Genomic DNA, 16,130 nt, shown 5'->3' with positions numbered 1-16,130 from the left:
CTCTCTCTCTGTGTGTGTGTCTCTCTCTCTCTCTCTGTGTGTGTGTCTCTCTCTCTCTCCCTCTCTCTCTGGTGTGGCTCTCTCTCTCTCTCTCTCTCTCTCTCTCTGTGTGTTTCTCTCTCTGTCTCTCTCTCTCTCTGTGTGTCTCTCTCACTCTCTCTGTCTCTCTCTCTGTGTCTCTTTCTCCCTCCCTCTCTCTCTGTGTCTCTCTCTCTGTGTGTGTGTCTCTCTCTCTGTGTGTGTCTCTCTCTCTCTGTCTCTCTGTGTGTGTCTCTCTCTGTGTGTCTCTCTCTCTCCCTTCCTCCCAGAGTCAAACCAAATCATATTCCTAATGCAAGTGCCAAGCCAATCTCTCAATGCAGTCTGGAATAATCTTTATAGTGCCTCCGTCACCCTGGCTGTGTGTCCATCTGAAATAAAACCAGAATAGGGGGCCAACAACCTCCAGCTCCTAAATGTATTCAAGCTATCTTTCTCCACCGGGAAATGCAGAGGTCTGAAGAGGGATCTAGTCTGATTCAAGGCCCTCTCAGCCTGTACTTCAGCACTCACTGCAGAAGGCTTGACTGGAAATTATGTTGTTTCAGCTCATCCATTTCAATTCTGCTAGCTGAAACAGTTTGTGTCATGGGACCTAACTGCCATAAAGGCTCCTTGAGTTGGTAGAAAAGCGCTGTATTACAAGGTTAAGGTCAATTCCATTATTTCAATTAAATCAATCCACAAAAAAACAGAAATAGCTGAAAAGCAATTTTGAAATCCATTTAGAAATTCATAAGGATTTTTGATTCTTTACTACTACTGATTTGACTGAATGGAAATGGAGTTTATACAGTAAGAGTCAAAACCTCTGGTTAAATGTCTCATTCTCTCTCATTCCCTCTCCCCCTGGTCCTCCAGCGCATGTCCAACGGCTCCATGGAGTCGGCCCATGAGGCGGGCCAGGTGGTGGAGCTGCAGGACCTGCTGGAGAAGCAGAACTATGAGCTGGCCCAGATGAAGGAGCGCATGTCTTCCCTGTCGTCCCGCGTCTCTGAGGTGGAGCAGGAGCTGGACACCGCGCGCAAGGACCTCATCAAGACAGAGGAGATGAGTACCAAGTACCAGAGGGACATCAAAGAGGTGAGGAGAGAGGTACATTCAAATGAGATGCACCCACTCTCTAAGGAGAGACACACACACACACACAGTTAGTTGAGAGTTAGGGTTGTTGAGAACATACATTAACAAGCATGAGGGACCTATGCATTCACTCCCTCAACCTCCTCTCTGACGACTTAGAGAGGAGTTACTGCCTCAGACAATCTGGATGGTTCTCAGAAAAGTCATATATCCATGCTTCTTTCTACACATTGGTACTTAGAGATGGTCTCTACTCATCTGTCCTGTGCTATAGGCAGACCATTATAGTCACACAATCACTGGTCCCTCTTATTTGGAGGAGAATTGAATATCTATCCAGTGATGTGAATCAGAATTTGACCTGGCTCTTGGTCCACCTAGCTAGCGGCTAGCCCTGGTTGAGATTGCTATTGGTTGCTAATGATGATGGCAGGCTGGGCTCAGGGAGTGAGATCCAGCTCGTACACTGATCTCAGATCCTTTATCAGCCCAGCCCTCTTAAGTAATTACCACTATCTGAGAACAGTGTTATATCATAACAACGCTGGAGGACATTTCCTTCCCCTCTATACACACACTCACTGAGACTCCATACAGGAAATTAACCATAGGAGATGTAGGGAGATACGGTTTTTGCTGTTGAGAGGGAAATGTACTCAACTGTGTGTGTCTGTGCATTGTACATGTACATCTGTGTGTGTGTGCCTACAGGCTATGTGTCAGAAGGAGGACATGGAAGAGAGGATCGTCACTCTGGAGAAGCGGTACCTCAGCGCCCAGAGAGAGTCCACCTCCCTGCACGACATCAGTGACAAACTGGAGAATGAGCTGGCCAATAAGGAAGCCTTCCTCAGACAGGTCACTTACCCTCTTCCACCAATTCTAACTTTAACCATTAGAGTGGTGGGGGAGCTGGGGTGGGGGGGATACAAAACTGAACTAAGATCAGCATCTGAGGAATACTTGAACCTACAGCAGTGGTCCCCACTGACCCACTTTAAACCTTTGGTTTTAGGGTCACAACCCAGAAGGAATCAGAAGTGTCCCCACTGTGGGTTCCACGCACCTAGAAAAACTATGCCCTTTAGTACATGTTATCACTAAGGCAAAACTCAATTCCATCTGGCGTCTCTGGTTTAACAAAACTCAATCCCATCTGGCGTCTCTGGTTTAACAAAACTCAACCCCATCTGGCGTCTCTGGTTTAACAAAACTCAACCCCATCTGGCATCTGGTTTAAAGGAGATCTCCATGGGTTCAGGAGGTTGATCGTTCTCTACATTAACGGAGTACCGTAGTTACAATAGCATACATATTTGCTGAAATCCCCTGCGATCTGGAGAATAACACAGCGTCCGTTGCCAGTAGTGGATCAAGAATAACTCTCGTCTTTGATTAATAAGAGTTTAGAACATTCTGAAGCGAGAGGACATCTTGACACTGTGTTTAACTGCAGCTGAGTCGTTTGCGTATGGGTCAGGGTTTTTATTGTCGCTACTTGAAGATGCTGTGTGGGAGGATGTGCATGGTTTCTGTGCTGAGTTATTTGGTATTGTGAATAATGTTATGATTAAGGAGGGGGAACAATCGCAGATACAGCACCGACAGCTGAGCTCAAGGCAGATGGATTTTAATTTAGAGAAATAGCCAAGCTATAGAGAACACACGCATATACACACACGCACATGAATCCGCATTGCTAGACAGAAAGTACTCTGTGCACATTTAAGCAATTTAAGTCCTGAGGAGGTGTGGAATATGGCCAATATAGCAGGGCTAAGGGCTGTTCTTATGTACATCGCAACACGGAGTGCCTGGATACAACCCTTAGCCGTGGTATATTGGTCATATATCACAAACCCCTGAGATGCCTTAGTGCTATTATAAACTGGTTACCAAATAGTCTCTGAAAATGGAACAGCCTGAAACTGAGCAGAGCCAGGAGGAAGATTGACTCGGACATGGGGAAACAGAGGTTTAACTTTGTCTCTACTGCTGTACCTTAAATTTGACATTCAATATCTGCTGCTGATGGAGCTCATGAGCTGGGCCTCTCTGAGCTGAATCTGTCTATTCTGATGTGTGTTTGTTTGTAAATGATGTATGGCTATGTATGTGTATGTACTATGAAGGCACCTGAGCTGAGCCACCCCACTATTAGATATTGGTGGCAATGTTTTTTGTCCCCCCCCCCCACTTTGGTTCTGAAATCACCATCACCCACTTGTCATTTTTGGAGATTAAGTGTTTGATCTAGTAATGTATCAATATGTATCGTTTACAAAATGAGCTATGACATGGGCAATGAATATACAGCACAATTTTGGATTTCACCCCCATCTCCAAATCTAATGGGTTTTTTTACGGAGTGAGATTACCTTCTCCTCTTGCTTCCGCCGTGCAGTGAGCCTCACAAAGTGATTTCTGTCCTCGTTATGAAATTATCAACTTTTTACCTGTATATAAAAAAATAACCATATGCACTGAATGTATAAAACAGAACTACCTGTGTCCTGTGTGGCTCAGTCGGTAGAGCATGGCGCTTGCAACGCCAAGCGTCGTGGGTTCGATTCCCGCTGGGGCCACCCATATGTAAAAAAAAAGTAGTGGCCCCAGCCGACTTGTAAGTCGCTTTGGACAAAAGCGTCTGCTAAATGGGATATATATATATAACCTTTGCTGTTGGTGAACCTGAACAATCAAAATCAAATATATTGTAAAACCCGTTCAGCAGGTATAGTCAGATGAGTTTTATTCCAGTAAAATGCCATTTCCAACAGTGCATAGATAGCAATAACCTAGCCAATGACAGAGGCTGTCATTCAATTAATAAATCCTAATATCACGCCAGCTATTTTAGCATTTGAATGCTGAAGGTGCCTGTAGATGTGCAAGATCAGGAATAGACGCCTACCTCGTGTGGGTCAGTTTGAGAAACTGGGAACGGTGCGCAGTGTGACTATAGGCTACTGATATGGCCCGGGGTTGTTCAGCATGCAAAATGACTTGTAGATCAATGACTGTCAACACAGTTACATGCAGTTGGACACTGAAGGAGAAGACACATCAGCTGTCGCTAAAGATGACAGGTATTTTCAGAAGATAGAATGTAATATAAGCAAAACATTTTAGTGAACCAGCGATGCGTAACGTTTGAATACATTTTCTGACCGATCCATCCTGCGTTTGGATCGGTTTAGGGTCCACTGCACCTGTATCTTAGACATCGGTCCCCTAATCAAATGTCTATCGGTAAATCATTACATCACTAATGTATACTCTATGTAGTGGAAAGTTGTCTGTGGTTCTGATATAGAATGACTTTAGTGTACAGCAAATCAAAATGTATTGGTCACATACATATGGTTAGCAGATGTTAATGCGAGTGTAGCGAAAGGCTTGTGCTTCTAGTTCCGACCATGCAGTAATATCTAACAAGTAATCTAACAATTCCACAACAACAAAGGAACAACAACAACAAAGGAATGAATGAATGAATAAGCTCCCTCTGCTGTTTCCTGAAGTCCACATCATCTCCTTTGTTTTGTTGACGTTGAGTGTGAGGCTATTTTCCTGACACCACACTCACAGGGCCCTCACCTCCTCCCTGTACTCCGTCTCGTCGTTGTTGGTAATCAAGCCTACCACTGTAGTGTCGTCTGCAAACTTGATGATTGAGTTGGAGGCGTGCATGGCCATGCAGACATGGTTGAACAGGGAGTACAGGAGAGGGCTGAGAAAGCACCTTTGTGGGGCCCCAGTGTTGAGGATCAGCGGGGTGGAGATGTTGTTACCTACCCTCACCACCTGGGGTCGGCCCGTCAGGAAGTCCAGTACCCAGTTGCACAGGGCGTGGTCGAGACCCAGGGTCTCGAGCTTAGTGACGAGTTTGGAGGGTAATATGGTGTTAAATGCTGAGCTGTAGTTGATGAACAGCATTCTCACATATGTATTCCTCTTGTCCAGATGGGTTAGGGCAGTGTGATTGCGATTGCGTTGTCTGTGGACCTATTGGGGCGGTATGCAAATTGGAGTGGGTCTAGGGTGTCAGGTAGGGTGGAGGTGATATGGTCCTTGACTCGTCTCTCAAAGCACTTCAGATGATGGAAGTGAGTGCTACGGGGCGGTAGTCATTTAGCTCAGTTACCTTAGCTTTCTTGGGAACAGGAACAATGGTGGCCCTCTTGAAGCATATGGGAACAGCAGACTGGGATAAGGATTGATTGAAATGTCCGTAAACACACCAGCCAGCTGGTCTGCGCATGCTCTGAGGATGCAGCCGGGGAGGGTTAACACATTTAGTTGAACTCCATGTGAGTGGAACTCCATGTGTGATATGGGACGAGGTCATAAGTCACAATGTTTTCCTGTGTGTGTGTGTGTGTGTGTGTGTGTGTGTGTGTGTGTGTGTGTGTGTGTGTGTGTGTGTGTGTGTGTGTGTGTGTGTGTGTGTGTGTGTGTGTGTGTGTGTGTGTGTGTGCAGATGGAGGATAAGAACAGGCAGCTGCTGGAGCGTTTGGAGATAGCAGAGCAGAAGCTGCAGCAGACCATGAGAAAGGCTGAGACCCTGCCAGAGGTGGAGGCTGAACTGGCCCAGAGGATAGCAGCACTCACCAAGGTGAGAGGACACACACACACACATACGGTCACACACACATAAACACAGACGCAGCACACGTTGCTCCCATCATTAAAGTAACTCCAGTGCTTCCAGATTTCTATGAATTTTGACCTAAAATGAAATACAATATGAGTGAAATAGTTTCCTTCCCAATTTTTTGAAATTGAAATTAATTATGTTAAAAAGCATATTTTCTGTGTTGGAATGTTGTGGGCATACCGCAACAACCGAATGGTGTGGGCGTATACCGATCATATAAAATATTCATGCAAGTAGACCGCTGATTGGCCAGCTCATCCTCCAGGAGGAAATAGCAAGCATTTTTTTAAACAGAGGTGGGGTCTTTTATGTGTTCTTTTCCAAATTATGCTTTGGCCACAAATATGAGTATAGGAGTCAGCAAAATTATTTGGGTATGAGTTAACAGAATATGAACTTTTAAAAGTGAGATTGTCACTGGACAGTTACTTTAACCGCTCCGTCATATTCTAGGAGAGGTCATTTCAACACTGCTTATGTACAGTGGGGCAAAAAAGTATTTAGTCAACCACCAATTGTGCAAGTTTCTCCCCCCACTTAAAAAGATGAGAGAGGCCTGTAATTTTCATCATAGGAACACTTCAACTATGACAGACAAAATGAGGGAAAAAATCCAGAAAATCACATTGTAGGATTTTTTATGAATTTATTTGCAAATTATGGTGTATTATGGTGTATTATTTATAAGTATTTGGTCACCTACAAACAAGCAAGATAATTGTCAACCCCATGGGGTCAAAATGATCACAAGAACGGTGAGCAAAATCCCAGAACCACACGGGGGACCTAGTGAATGACCTGCAGAGAGCTGGGACCAAAGTCATAGATGAAACCAAAATATAACGTTTTTGTAAAAACTCAACTCGTCGTGTTTGGAGGACAAAGAATGAAGAAGAACACCATACCTACTGTGAAGCATGGGGGTGGAAACATGCTTTGGAGCTGTTTTTCTGCAAAGGGACCAGGATGACTGGTACACTTCAACTATGACAGACAAAATGAGGGAAAAAAGACTCCAGAAAATCACATTGTAGGATTTTTTGTATTGTTATGAATTTATTTTGCAAATTATGGTGGTAAATAATTTTGTATCTATGATGCACCTATGATGAAAATTACAGGCCTCTCTCATCTTTTTAAGTGGGAGAACTTGCACAATTGGTGGCTGACTAAATACTTTTTTGCCCCACTGTATAACTGATTATCATCATACATATAGAATATTCCGGAGTGTCTTTTCAATAATGTGTTGTTTGTTATGTGTTAGTACTGTATGTGCAGGCTATGCATGTGATCACCTCTGACCCTGTGATATGTTCCTCTCCTCTCCTGCTGCCCCATAGTCTGACTCGAGCTCCGCCTCCTCTCCTGATGATTATCAGTTTGTTATGGAAGCTAAACTCCAAGACATGAACTCCATTCTTAGGAAGGTAGTCTCACAGGGTGCCACAGTACTGTCGCTAAATACTAGACTACATTAAAAAAAATCCATGCTGGTTTTCTTTCTTTTTGTTGTCGCGAGTCATTGTACTGGGATTGCTTGTGGGGGATATTTGTTTTTCCGTAGGCAGGGTTGAAACTGTGGGGATAGCTGCATGTCACTGGCTGGGCTCATTGCTAGTAGACTTAACTGCTGCAGCAACTGCTTGTGACCTGGCCCTTCTCTCACCTCTCTCTCTACCTGTGCTTTGGTGATCTATCTGTTCCATCTGAGACTGGAGGAGTAGAGGCTTTTGGCTCTGTCTTGTCTTGTTGCCCCTGCATTATGTGCCTGTGTTGCCCTCCATGGCTGCTAAACTGGCGGGTCATTGTGCCCCCTGCCCCCTTTCTTTCCCCCCCACCCCTGTCTCTGTGGTGGCCCCTGCAGGCGGAGGAGCGCCACGGCAGCATCGAGGAACGCATGAGGCACCTGGAGGGCCAGCTGGAGGAGAAGCACCAGGAGCTGCTCAGAGTGAGTCACCCCCGGGGGACTATGCTAACATGCTAGGCTAGGTTGTGCTACATGATGCAATGCCGCCTGTGTGCTGACCATGGGCAGCCTAGCGTGCTAGCTGCCATAAGGCTAGTATGCTAGGCTAGCTTATGCTACATGATGCTACATTCCACCTATTCACTGACCATGGGCAGCCTAGCATACTAGCTGCCATAAGGCTAGTATGCTAGATTAAGCTACATGCTGCTACATTCTGCTTTTGAAAGTCACACACTTTGTATTTTTTGTCCCCCTCAGGCTCGGCAGAGAGAAAAGATGAACGAGGAACACAACAAGCGCCTGTCGGACACGGTGGACAGACTTCTCACAGAGTCCAACGAACGTCTTCAGCTCCACCTGAAAGAGAGGATGGCTGCTCTGGAAGAGAAGGTTAAACATGGAGACCACATCAATACCAATATGTCATAAAGTTTTATTTCAGATGAATTTGAGGAAATGTCCATAGATTGACTGGAATACTTCTCTTTCATTTCAGAACGTTTTAATACAAGACTCGGAAGGCTACAGAAAACAATACGAGGATTCAATCCATGAAAAAGTACGTCCCCCCGGATCAGAAGTGATTCCGTTTTTCTCTCCCTCAGTTTTTAATTTTACTCGAGGTTGGTTTAATAAAGTGCTTTTTAATAGATAAATAATGATCTGGGTGTTGGACTTTGGGTTTAATTTGTTATCATCTTCTCCATTGAATATTCACAAGAAACCGTTGCTCTCGGTTCAGATAGTGAGATAGAAATCCATAACCAGGCAGAGTATGAGAACTGACGAGCAAGTGCTGTCCAATCATGTTTTGGAGATTGAAATTGCAATCCAGGGTTTTACGGTAATGAATAAGAAAGTTCACAAGGTTTTCTGTACACCTCATGTTGTCCCTGTTCCCCGGCTTCCCTCCAGACTCATCTGGCAGATGAGATAGACAAGCTGAGATCAGAGTTGGACCAGTTCCGACTGAGAACAGGCTCACTCACAGAACCCACTCTGTCACGGTATGGGTGAGTTTGTAGGACTGTGTGTGTGTGTGTGTGTGTGTGTGCAAATGCACTGAGTGTACAAAACATTATGAACACCTTCCTAATATTGAGTTGCACCCCCCCCTCCTTTGCCCTCAATTTGTCGGGGCATGGACTCTACAAGGTGTTTACAGTTGTGTCAAGTCGGCTGGATGTCCTTTGGGTGGTGGATCATTCTTGATACACACGGGAAACTGTTGAGCGTGAAAAACCCAGCACAGTTGCAGTTCTTGACACAAACCAGTGCCTACCTACTACCACATCCTGTTCCAATGCACTTCATCCTTTGGCTTGCCCATTGTCACACATGGCACACAAGGGATCATGGCTGTTACCTGAATTCACCAGGTCATTGGTCATTCTATGTCATGGAAGGGGCATGTGTCCTTAATGTTTTGTACTCTCACTGTAGTTTGTGTGTGTGTGTGTGTGTGTGTGCGTATGTGTGTCTGGTTGGGGGATTCCTTTTATATAGATATCCTACAGAAACCCTCAGAAATAATGTGGCATGTCTCTGTTTGTTCAAGATGGAGTAGTGACAGAACATAACTGTAACATTTTCCCAACATCTCCGTTTAGATTCAGCTACATTTCTCTGAGATGGTTAGAGATAGCATCACTACACAGATCACTGCTTCCCACCAATACCTACATTTAAATTAGATTTTATTTTTCCACTGACAAAATGTGTGATGAAATCCAATAACTTGGCTAGAGTTCTGTGATGACATCAGCTGTCATGATCTCCTGATTGTCCTCTTCAGTCACAACTCATTAAAAAAGCAATTTGCCACCGGTTGAAAACCACACAAGCACTGACTGTTGATTCCTTACAAATTGCCTGATGCGTCACATCACTGTCTTCCTACAAGATAAAAAAAACATGCCATTTTAAACAAGCAGATCCTCTTGGTTTTGGTATTATTCTTTGCACAATATCTGCGATTTCAGTGCTGCCTTTGAACAAACTTGATGTTACGGTGTCTGACATGCATGTTCTCTCTCTCTCTCTCTCTCTGTGTTTCTGTCTCTCTCTTTATCTATCTATCTATCAGGTCTCACCTGGACACGTCGGGGGAGCTCCGCTTCTCCCTGGGCTCCCTGGCTGAGACCCAGTCAGACCACTACCGGTCAGCCAAGGTCATCCGCAGGCCCAGGAGAGGACGCATGGGTCTCCACAGGGACGAGAGCAAGGTCAGGAACTAGTCTCTCTCTGGTCAGCCCTGGCTGAGGTAGAGGCAGTACCAGGTCTATTCTATCCATTAAGCCAGGAGAGCTTAAACAAGTACAGATAAAGTCTTTGAACTCAGGTCTGTATGACATACATGGTTGCATAGAGCCAGACTGTTAGCATTAGCACGACAGAGGGAAAACTGTTGGAGATGGGTATGATTGGTTAGCATTAGCACGACAGAGGTTAAACTGTTGGAGATGGGTATAATTGGTTAGCATTAGCACGACAGAGAGAAACCTGTAGGAGATGGGTATGATTGGTTAGCATTAGCACGACAGAGAGAAACCTGTAGGAGATGGGTATGATTGGTTAGCATTTGCACGACAGAGGGAAACCTGTTGGAGATGGGTATGATTGGTTAGCATTAGCACACTATATGGAAAACTGTTGGAGATGGGTACGATTGGTTAGCATTAGCATGACAGAGGGAAACCTGTTGGAGATGGGTACGATTGGTTAGCATTAGCATGACAGAGGGAAACCTGTTGGAGATGGGTATGATTGGTTAGCATTAGCACGACAGAGGTAAAACTGTTGGAGATGGGTATAATTGGTTAGCATTAGCACGACAGAGAGAAACCTGTAGGAGATGGGTATGATTGGTTAGCATTAGCACGACAGAGAGAAACCTGTAGGAGATGGGTATGATTGGTTAGCATTTGCACGACAGAGGGAAACCTGTTGGAGATAGGTATGATTGGTTAGCATTAGCACGATATAGGGAAACCTGTTGGAGATGGGTATGATTGGTTAGCATTAGCACGATATAGGGAAACCTGTTGGAGATGGGTATGATTGGTTAGCATTAGCACGACAGAGGGAAACCTGTTGGAGATGGGTATGATTGGTTAGCATTAGCACGATATAGGGAAACCTGTTGGAGATGGGTATGATTGGTTAGCATTGCCTTTGAGGATCAGTGTTATACATTGCTACTGTTGCAGTGTCTCAGGATTGTAACGTAAATCACCATGAAGACTGAAATAACCTGGAGATAAATACTGACATCCAGCAGTAATCTTAGAAGCTTGTTTCAGCGTATTTTTTTTTAAATTAAAAACTATTCAATGGCTTATTAAGATACTTTGGGGTGTATTAAAAGTCAAGCCCCATTATTTTGTCTGATGAAAGGAGAATTATGAGACATTTTAGGCTCCCTGAAGCTGACAGCTTTACTTAGCCAATTATTTTATGAAACCAAAATACTGCATTGAATGCATTAATCATAATGTGTGCTGTAATATTTGTACAGTGCAAAAACATATTCAAGTCTCTTTACATAAAACTTTCACATCTCTCAACAGTTATGTCATCCTGCCCATGATATTTTACCAGGATTACCTCAAGAACACTCCCTTCCCTTGATTACTGCACACTTCTGTATCTGTGAACCCTCCCTCCCCTACAGGCTAAGTCACTGGGGGAGCACGAGTGGCGCTCTCAGCAGCTAGGCATCCTGGGTAGCCACCCGTTTGAGAGTGAGATGTCTGACATGTCGGACATTGATGACGATGACCGGGAGACCATGTTCAGCTCCATGGACCTGCTGTCCCCCGGCGGTCACTCAGACGCCCAGACCCTAGCCATGATGCTGCAGGAGCAGCTGGACGCCATTAACAAAGAGATACGGTATGGGACTTTAACCCTGCTCTTATTGGACAGACCATGCTAGGGACCAGATATTTACCTGACTTTAACCCTGCTCTTATTGGACAGACCATGCTAGGGACCAGACATTTACCTGACTTTAACCCTGCTCTTATTGGACAGACCATGCTAGGGACCAGACATTTACCTGACTTTAACCCTGCTCTTATTGGACAGACCATGCTAGGGACCAGACATTTACCTGACTTTAACCCTGCTCTTATTGGACAGACCATGCTAGGGACCAGACATTTACCTGACTTTAACCCTGCTCTTATTGGACAGACCATGCTAGGGACCAGACATTTACCTGACTTTAACCCTGCTCTTATTGGACAGACCATGCTAGGGACCAGACATTTACCTGACTTTAACCCTGCTCTTATTGGACAGACCATGCTGGGGACCAGACATTTACCTGACTTTAACCCTGCTCTTATTGGACAGACCATGCTGGGGACCAGACATTTACCTGACTTTAACCCTGCTCTTATTGGACAGACCATGCTGGGGATGGATTAATAAAATCAATGTTGGTCACTTCATTGTTGATCGGTAAAATATGCCTCTTAGTGCTTGACATGAGGGAGAGCTTCAGGGTGTCGGCCTAGCTATCTCCACCCCTAAGGCTGGCTCATCCTATCAGTGGGCTCCGTGCCTCAGGTTTCTGTGGCGATGAAATTGAATTAATGAGACAGTAATTGATTGGATATCCAGGGATGTGTGTGGACACACTGGTCTTCAGGGCAGAAGCTTGTTGGCTCTTGTCTGCAGAGTGTGATGCCCTGTCTAGATGAATTAAACACAAACCTCAGATACTGCCAGTTACAGTTCCTAGAAAAGCTGCGAGGAGCTGACACTGATATACTGTAGTTTTATTCAAGTATTGATAATTTACCCAGTTAGTTGTCAGAATAATCTATTGTATTAAGATGATAAACACTTGGTTAACATTGGGAGCCTGACACAGTTTGAAATCAAACAACAGTATTTACTGGTTTGGGCTTATTCAAGATACAAGGTCTGTTACTTGCTTGTTAATATTGTACTGATCTTCTTGTCTGGTGATTAGCCAAGTATTATTTCACACAACCCTAAGCTTAAGTGACATTTTAAAGTGAAGAGTTGTTAATTTACCTCAGGCCTTTATTGTTTTTTGCTTATAAGCAGAATCGATAGAGACATGCCTCATCAGGGTGATTATGCTGAGTTGGAATACGATTTCAGCTCCGATGGCAGAAAGCCCCCTGAATTAATTTCTAAACTAATTAGTGTTGTGAGGTAGTGTTATGAACCTATGTGGTTTATGGGTAATGAACTGGCTTTATGTCTCCCCGCGTTGTCTTTAAGAGGAGCCCTATGGGTCTGCAGTGATGATTTCCATGAACATCCAGAGAATTGAACCACAAAGGACCAAGGGATTCTGAGAATGAATGATGAATGGATGAATGATCTTTCTATATATTCAGTGGCTGAATACAACTGTGAAATAAGTCTAATTAATCCCTCCCCCTCTCTGCCTCCCCCTCTGTCCCAGACTGATCCAGGAGGAGAAGGAGTCGACAGAGCTGCGGGCAGAGGAGATAGAGAACCGTGTGGCCAGCGTCAGCCTGGAGGGTCTCAACCTCGCCCGTATGCACCACCCCGGAGCCTCCATCACCGCCTCGGCCACCGCCTCCTCCCTGGCCTCTTCCTCCCCGCCCAGCGGACACTCCACCCCCAAGTTGGACCACCGCAGCACCGCAGATATGGAGCGCATGGGTATCATGACACTGGTACGCTGCTGGGGTCAGAGCGGGGTGTGGGGGTTGTGTATGTGTGTGTGTGTGTGTAACGGATGTGAAACGCTAGCTTAGTTAGCGGTGGTGCGCGCTAAATAGTGTTTCAATCGGTGACGTCACTTCCTCTGAGACCTTGAAGTAGCAGTTCCCCTTGCTCTGCAAGGGCCGCGGCTTTTGTGGAGCGATGGGTAATGATGCTTCTTGGGTGTCAGTTGTTGATGTGTGCAGAGGGTCCCTGGTTCGTGCCCGGGTATGGGCGAGGGGACGCTCTAAAGTTATACTGTTACATTGATGCTGTTGACCCGGATCACTGGTTGCTGCGGAAAAGGAGGAGGTCAAAAGGGGGGTAGGTGTAATGCATGTGATACGCTAGCTTAGTTAGCGGTGCGCGCTAAATAGTGTTTCAATCGGTGACATCACTTGCTCTGAGACCTTGAAGTAGTAGTTCCCCTTGCTCTGCAAGGGCTGCGGCTTTTGTGGAGCGATGGGTAACGATGCTTCTTGGGTGTTAGTTGTTGATGTGTGCAGAGGGTCCCTGGATCACGCCCGGGTATGGGCGAGGGGACAGTCTAAAGTTATACTGTTACATGTGCATGTACGAGTGTATCCCAATCTTGGCGAAGGCTACCATAGCCGTATCGGGCTCTGTCTGTATTGTGGTGCAGGACAGGGCCAATAGAAGCACCTGGGATCAGCATTCAGTATGCTGTGTTTGGCCTCTCTTTCTTTGTTCTCAGCCTTGCTCTTTCAATAGACCTCATATGACTACTTCACCTGAGCTGCCCTTGATTATGCTAGAACGGAAAGTTAACTCAATTTGATGGTAAACTAGTAACCTCAAATGACCCTGGACCAGATTTCAAAGCAGCTCTGAGAGAGAGCCAGACGTAGATTTTTTTCATAAGCCAGCCACTTGTAAAAGCATGTATTGGCTTTCTTTCAACTTGATTTAGATGGGGTCCTTTCCTTGATGGATTGAGGTGCATAATCTATCTGGCTGGGGTTCTTACTCCTTCATTGTAGAGCTTGGCTTGGTTTGTGTGTGTTGTAGATACCAGGATGTGATAGACTGTGCTATGTTTGTTTACTATGTTTTAAGGACTTTTTTATACTTGCCACTATTGTCCTATTGAGCCATAAAAGTACTGTCTGTTAGGTCAGTAAAAGTACTGTCTACATTAGGTCAATAAAAGTACTGTCTGTTAGGTCAATAAAAGTACTGTCTGTTTGGTCAATAAAAGTACTGTCTACATTAGGTCAATAAAAGTACTGTCTGTTAGGTCAATAAAAGTACTGTCTGTTTGGTCAATAAAAGTACTGTCTACATTAGGTCAATAAAAGTACTGTCTGTTAGGTTAATAAAAGTATTGTCTACATTAGGTCAATAAATCAAATCAAAATCAAATCAAATTTATTTGTCACATACACATGGTTAGCAGATGTTAATGCGAGTGTAGCGAAATGCTTGTGCTTCTAGTTCCGACAATGCAGTAATAACCAACAAGTAATCTAACTAACAATTCCTAAACTACTGTCTTATACACAGTGTAAGGGGATAAAGAATATGTACATAAGGATATATGAATGAGTGATGGTACAGAGCAGCATAGGCAAGATACAGTAGATGGTATCGAGTACAGTATATACATATGAGATGAGTATGTAAACAAAGTGGCATAGTTAAAGTGGCTAGTGATACATGTATTACATAAGGATGCAGTCGATGATATAGAGTACAGTATATACGTATGCATATGAGATGAATAATGTAGGGTAAGTAACATTATATAAGGTAGCATTGTTTAAAGTGGCTAGTGATATATTTACATCATTTCCCATCAATTCAGTGTCAGTGTGTTGGCAGCAGCCACTCAATGTTAGTGGTGTCTGTTTAACAGTCTGATGGCCTTGAGATAGAAGCTGTTTTTCAGTCTCTCGGTCCCAGCTTTGATGCACCTGTACTGACCTCGCCTTCTGGATGATAGCGGGGTGAACAGGCAGTGGCTCGGGTGGTTGATGTCCTTGATGATCTTTATGGCCTTCCTGTAACATCGGGTGGTGTAGGTGTCCTGGAGGGCAGGTAGTTTGCCCCCGGTGATGCGTTGTGCAGACCTCACTACCCTCTGGAGAGCCTTACGGTTGAGGGCGGAGCAGTTGCCATACCAGGCGGTGATACAGCCCATCAGGATGCTCTCGATTGTGCATCTGTAGAAGTTTGTGAGTGCTTTTGGTGACAAGCCGAATTTCTTCAGCCTCCTGAGGTTGAAGAGGCGCTGCTGCGCCTTCTTCACGATGCTGTCTGTGTGAGTGGACCAATTCAGTTTGTCTGTGATGTGTATGCCGAGGAACATAAAACTTGCTACTCTCTCCACTACTGTTCCATCGATGTGGATAGGGGGGTGTTCCCTCTGCTGTTTCCTGAAGTCCACAATCATCTCCTTAGTTTTGTTGACATTGAGTGTGAGGTTATTTTCCTGACACCACACTCCGAGGGCCCTCACCTCCTCCCAGTAGGCCGTCTCGTCGTTGTTGGTAATCAAGCCTACCACTGTTGTGTCGTCCGCAAACTTGATGATTGAGTTAGAGGCGTGCAGGAGAGGGCTCAGAACGCACCCTTGTGGGGCCCCAGTGTTGAGGATCAGCGGGAAGGAGATGTTGTTACCTATCCTCACCACCTGGGGGC

General features: G+C 45.0%; 1 protein-coding gene across 1 annotated transcript in view; it reads left to right on the top strand.

Moving 5' to 3' along the window:
* The window catches only part of LOC135515002 (liprin-alpha-2-like), a 228,167-nt gene that overhangs the window by 181,273 nt on the left and 30,764 nt on the right, over positions 1-16,130 (top strand). The window contains exons 6-15 of the mRNA XM_064938792.1: positions 901-1,122; positions 1,834-1,980; positions 5,606-5,740; positions 7,650-7,733; positions 8,013-8,144; positions 8,251-8,313; positions 8,670-8,761; positions 9,841-9,979; positions 11,428-11,648; positions 13,204-13,441. Coding sequence (XP_064794864.1) covers positions 901-1,122; positions 1,834-1,980; positions 5,606-5,740; positions 7,650-7,733; positions 8,013-8,144; positions 8,251-8,313; positions 8,670-8,761; positions 9,841-9,979; positions 11,428-11,648; positions 13,204-13,441 — 1,473 coding nt within the window. The remainder of the gene's footprint in view (positions 1-900; positions 1,123-1,833; positions 1,981-5,605; positions 5,741-7,649; positions 7,734-8,012; positions 8,145-8,250; positions 8,314-8,669; positions 8,762-9,840; positions 9,980-11,427; positions 11,649-13,203; positions 13,442-16,130) is intronic.

The sequence above is a fragment of the Oncorhynchus masou genome, chromosome 26, assembly GCF_036934945.1.
Source record: "Oncorhynchus masou masou isolate Uvic2021 chromosome 26, UVic_Omas_1.1, whole genome shotgun sequence".
In the NCBI taxonomy this organism is placed as follows: Eukaryota; Metazoa; Chordata; class Actinopteri; order Salmoniformes; family Salmonidae; genus Oncorhynchus; species Oncorhynchus masou.
Note: the sequence above shows the minus strand (reverse complement) of the source record. Positions and strands in the feature narration are given on the sequence as shown.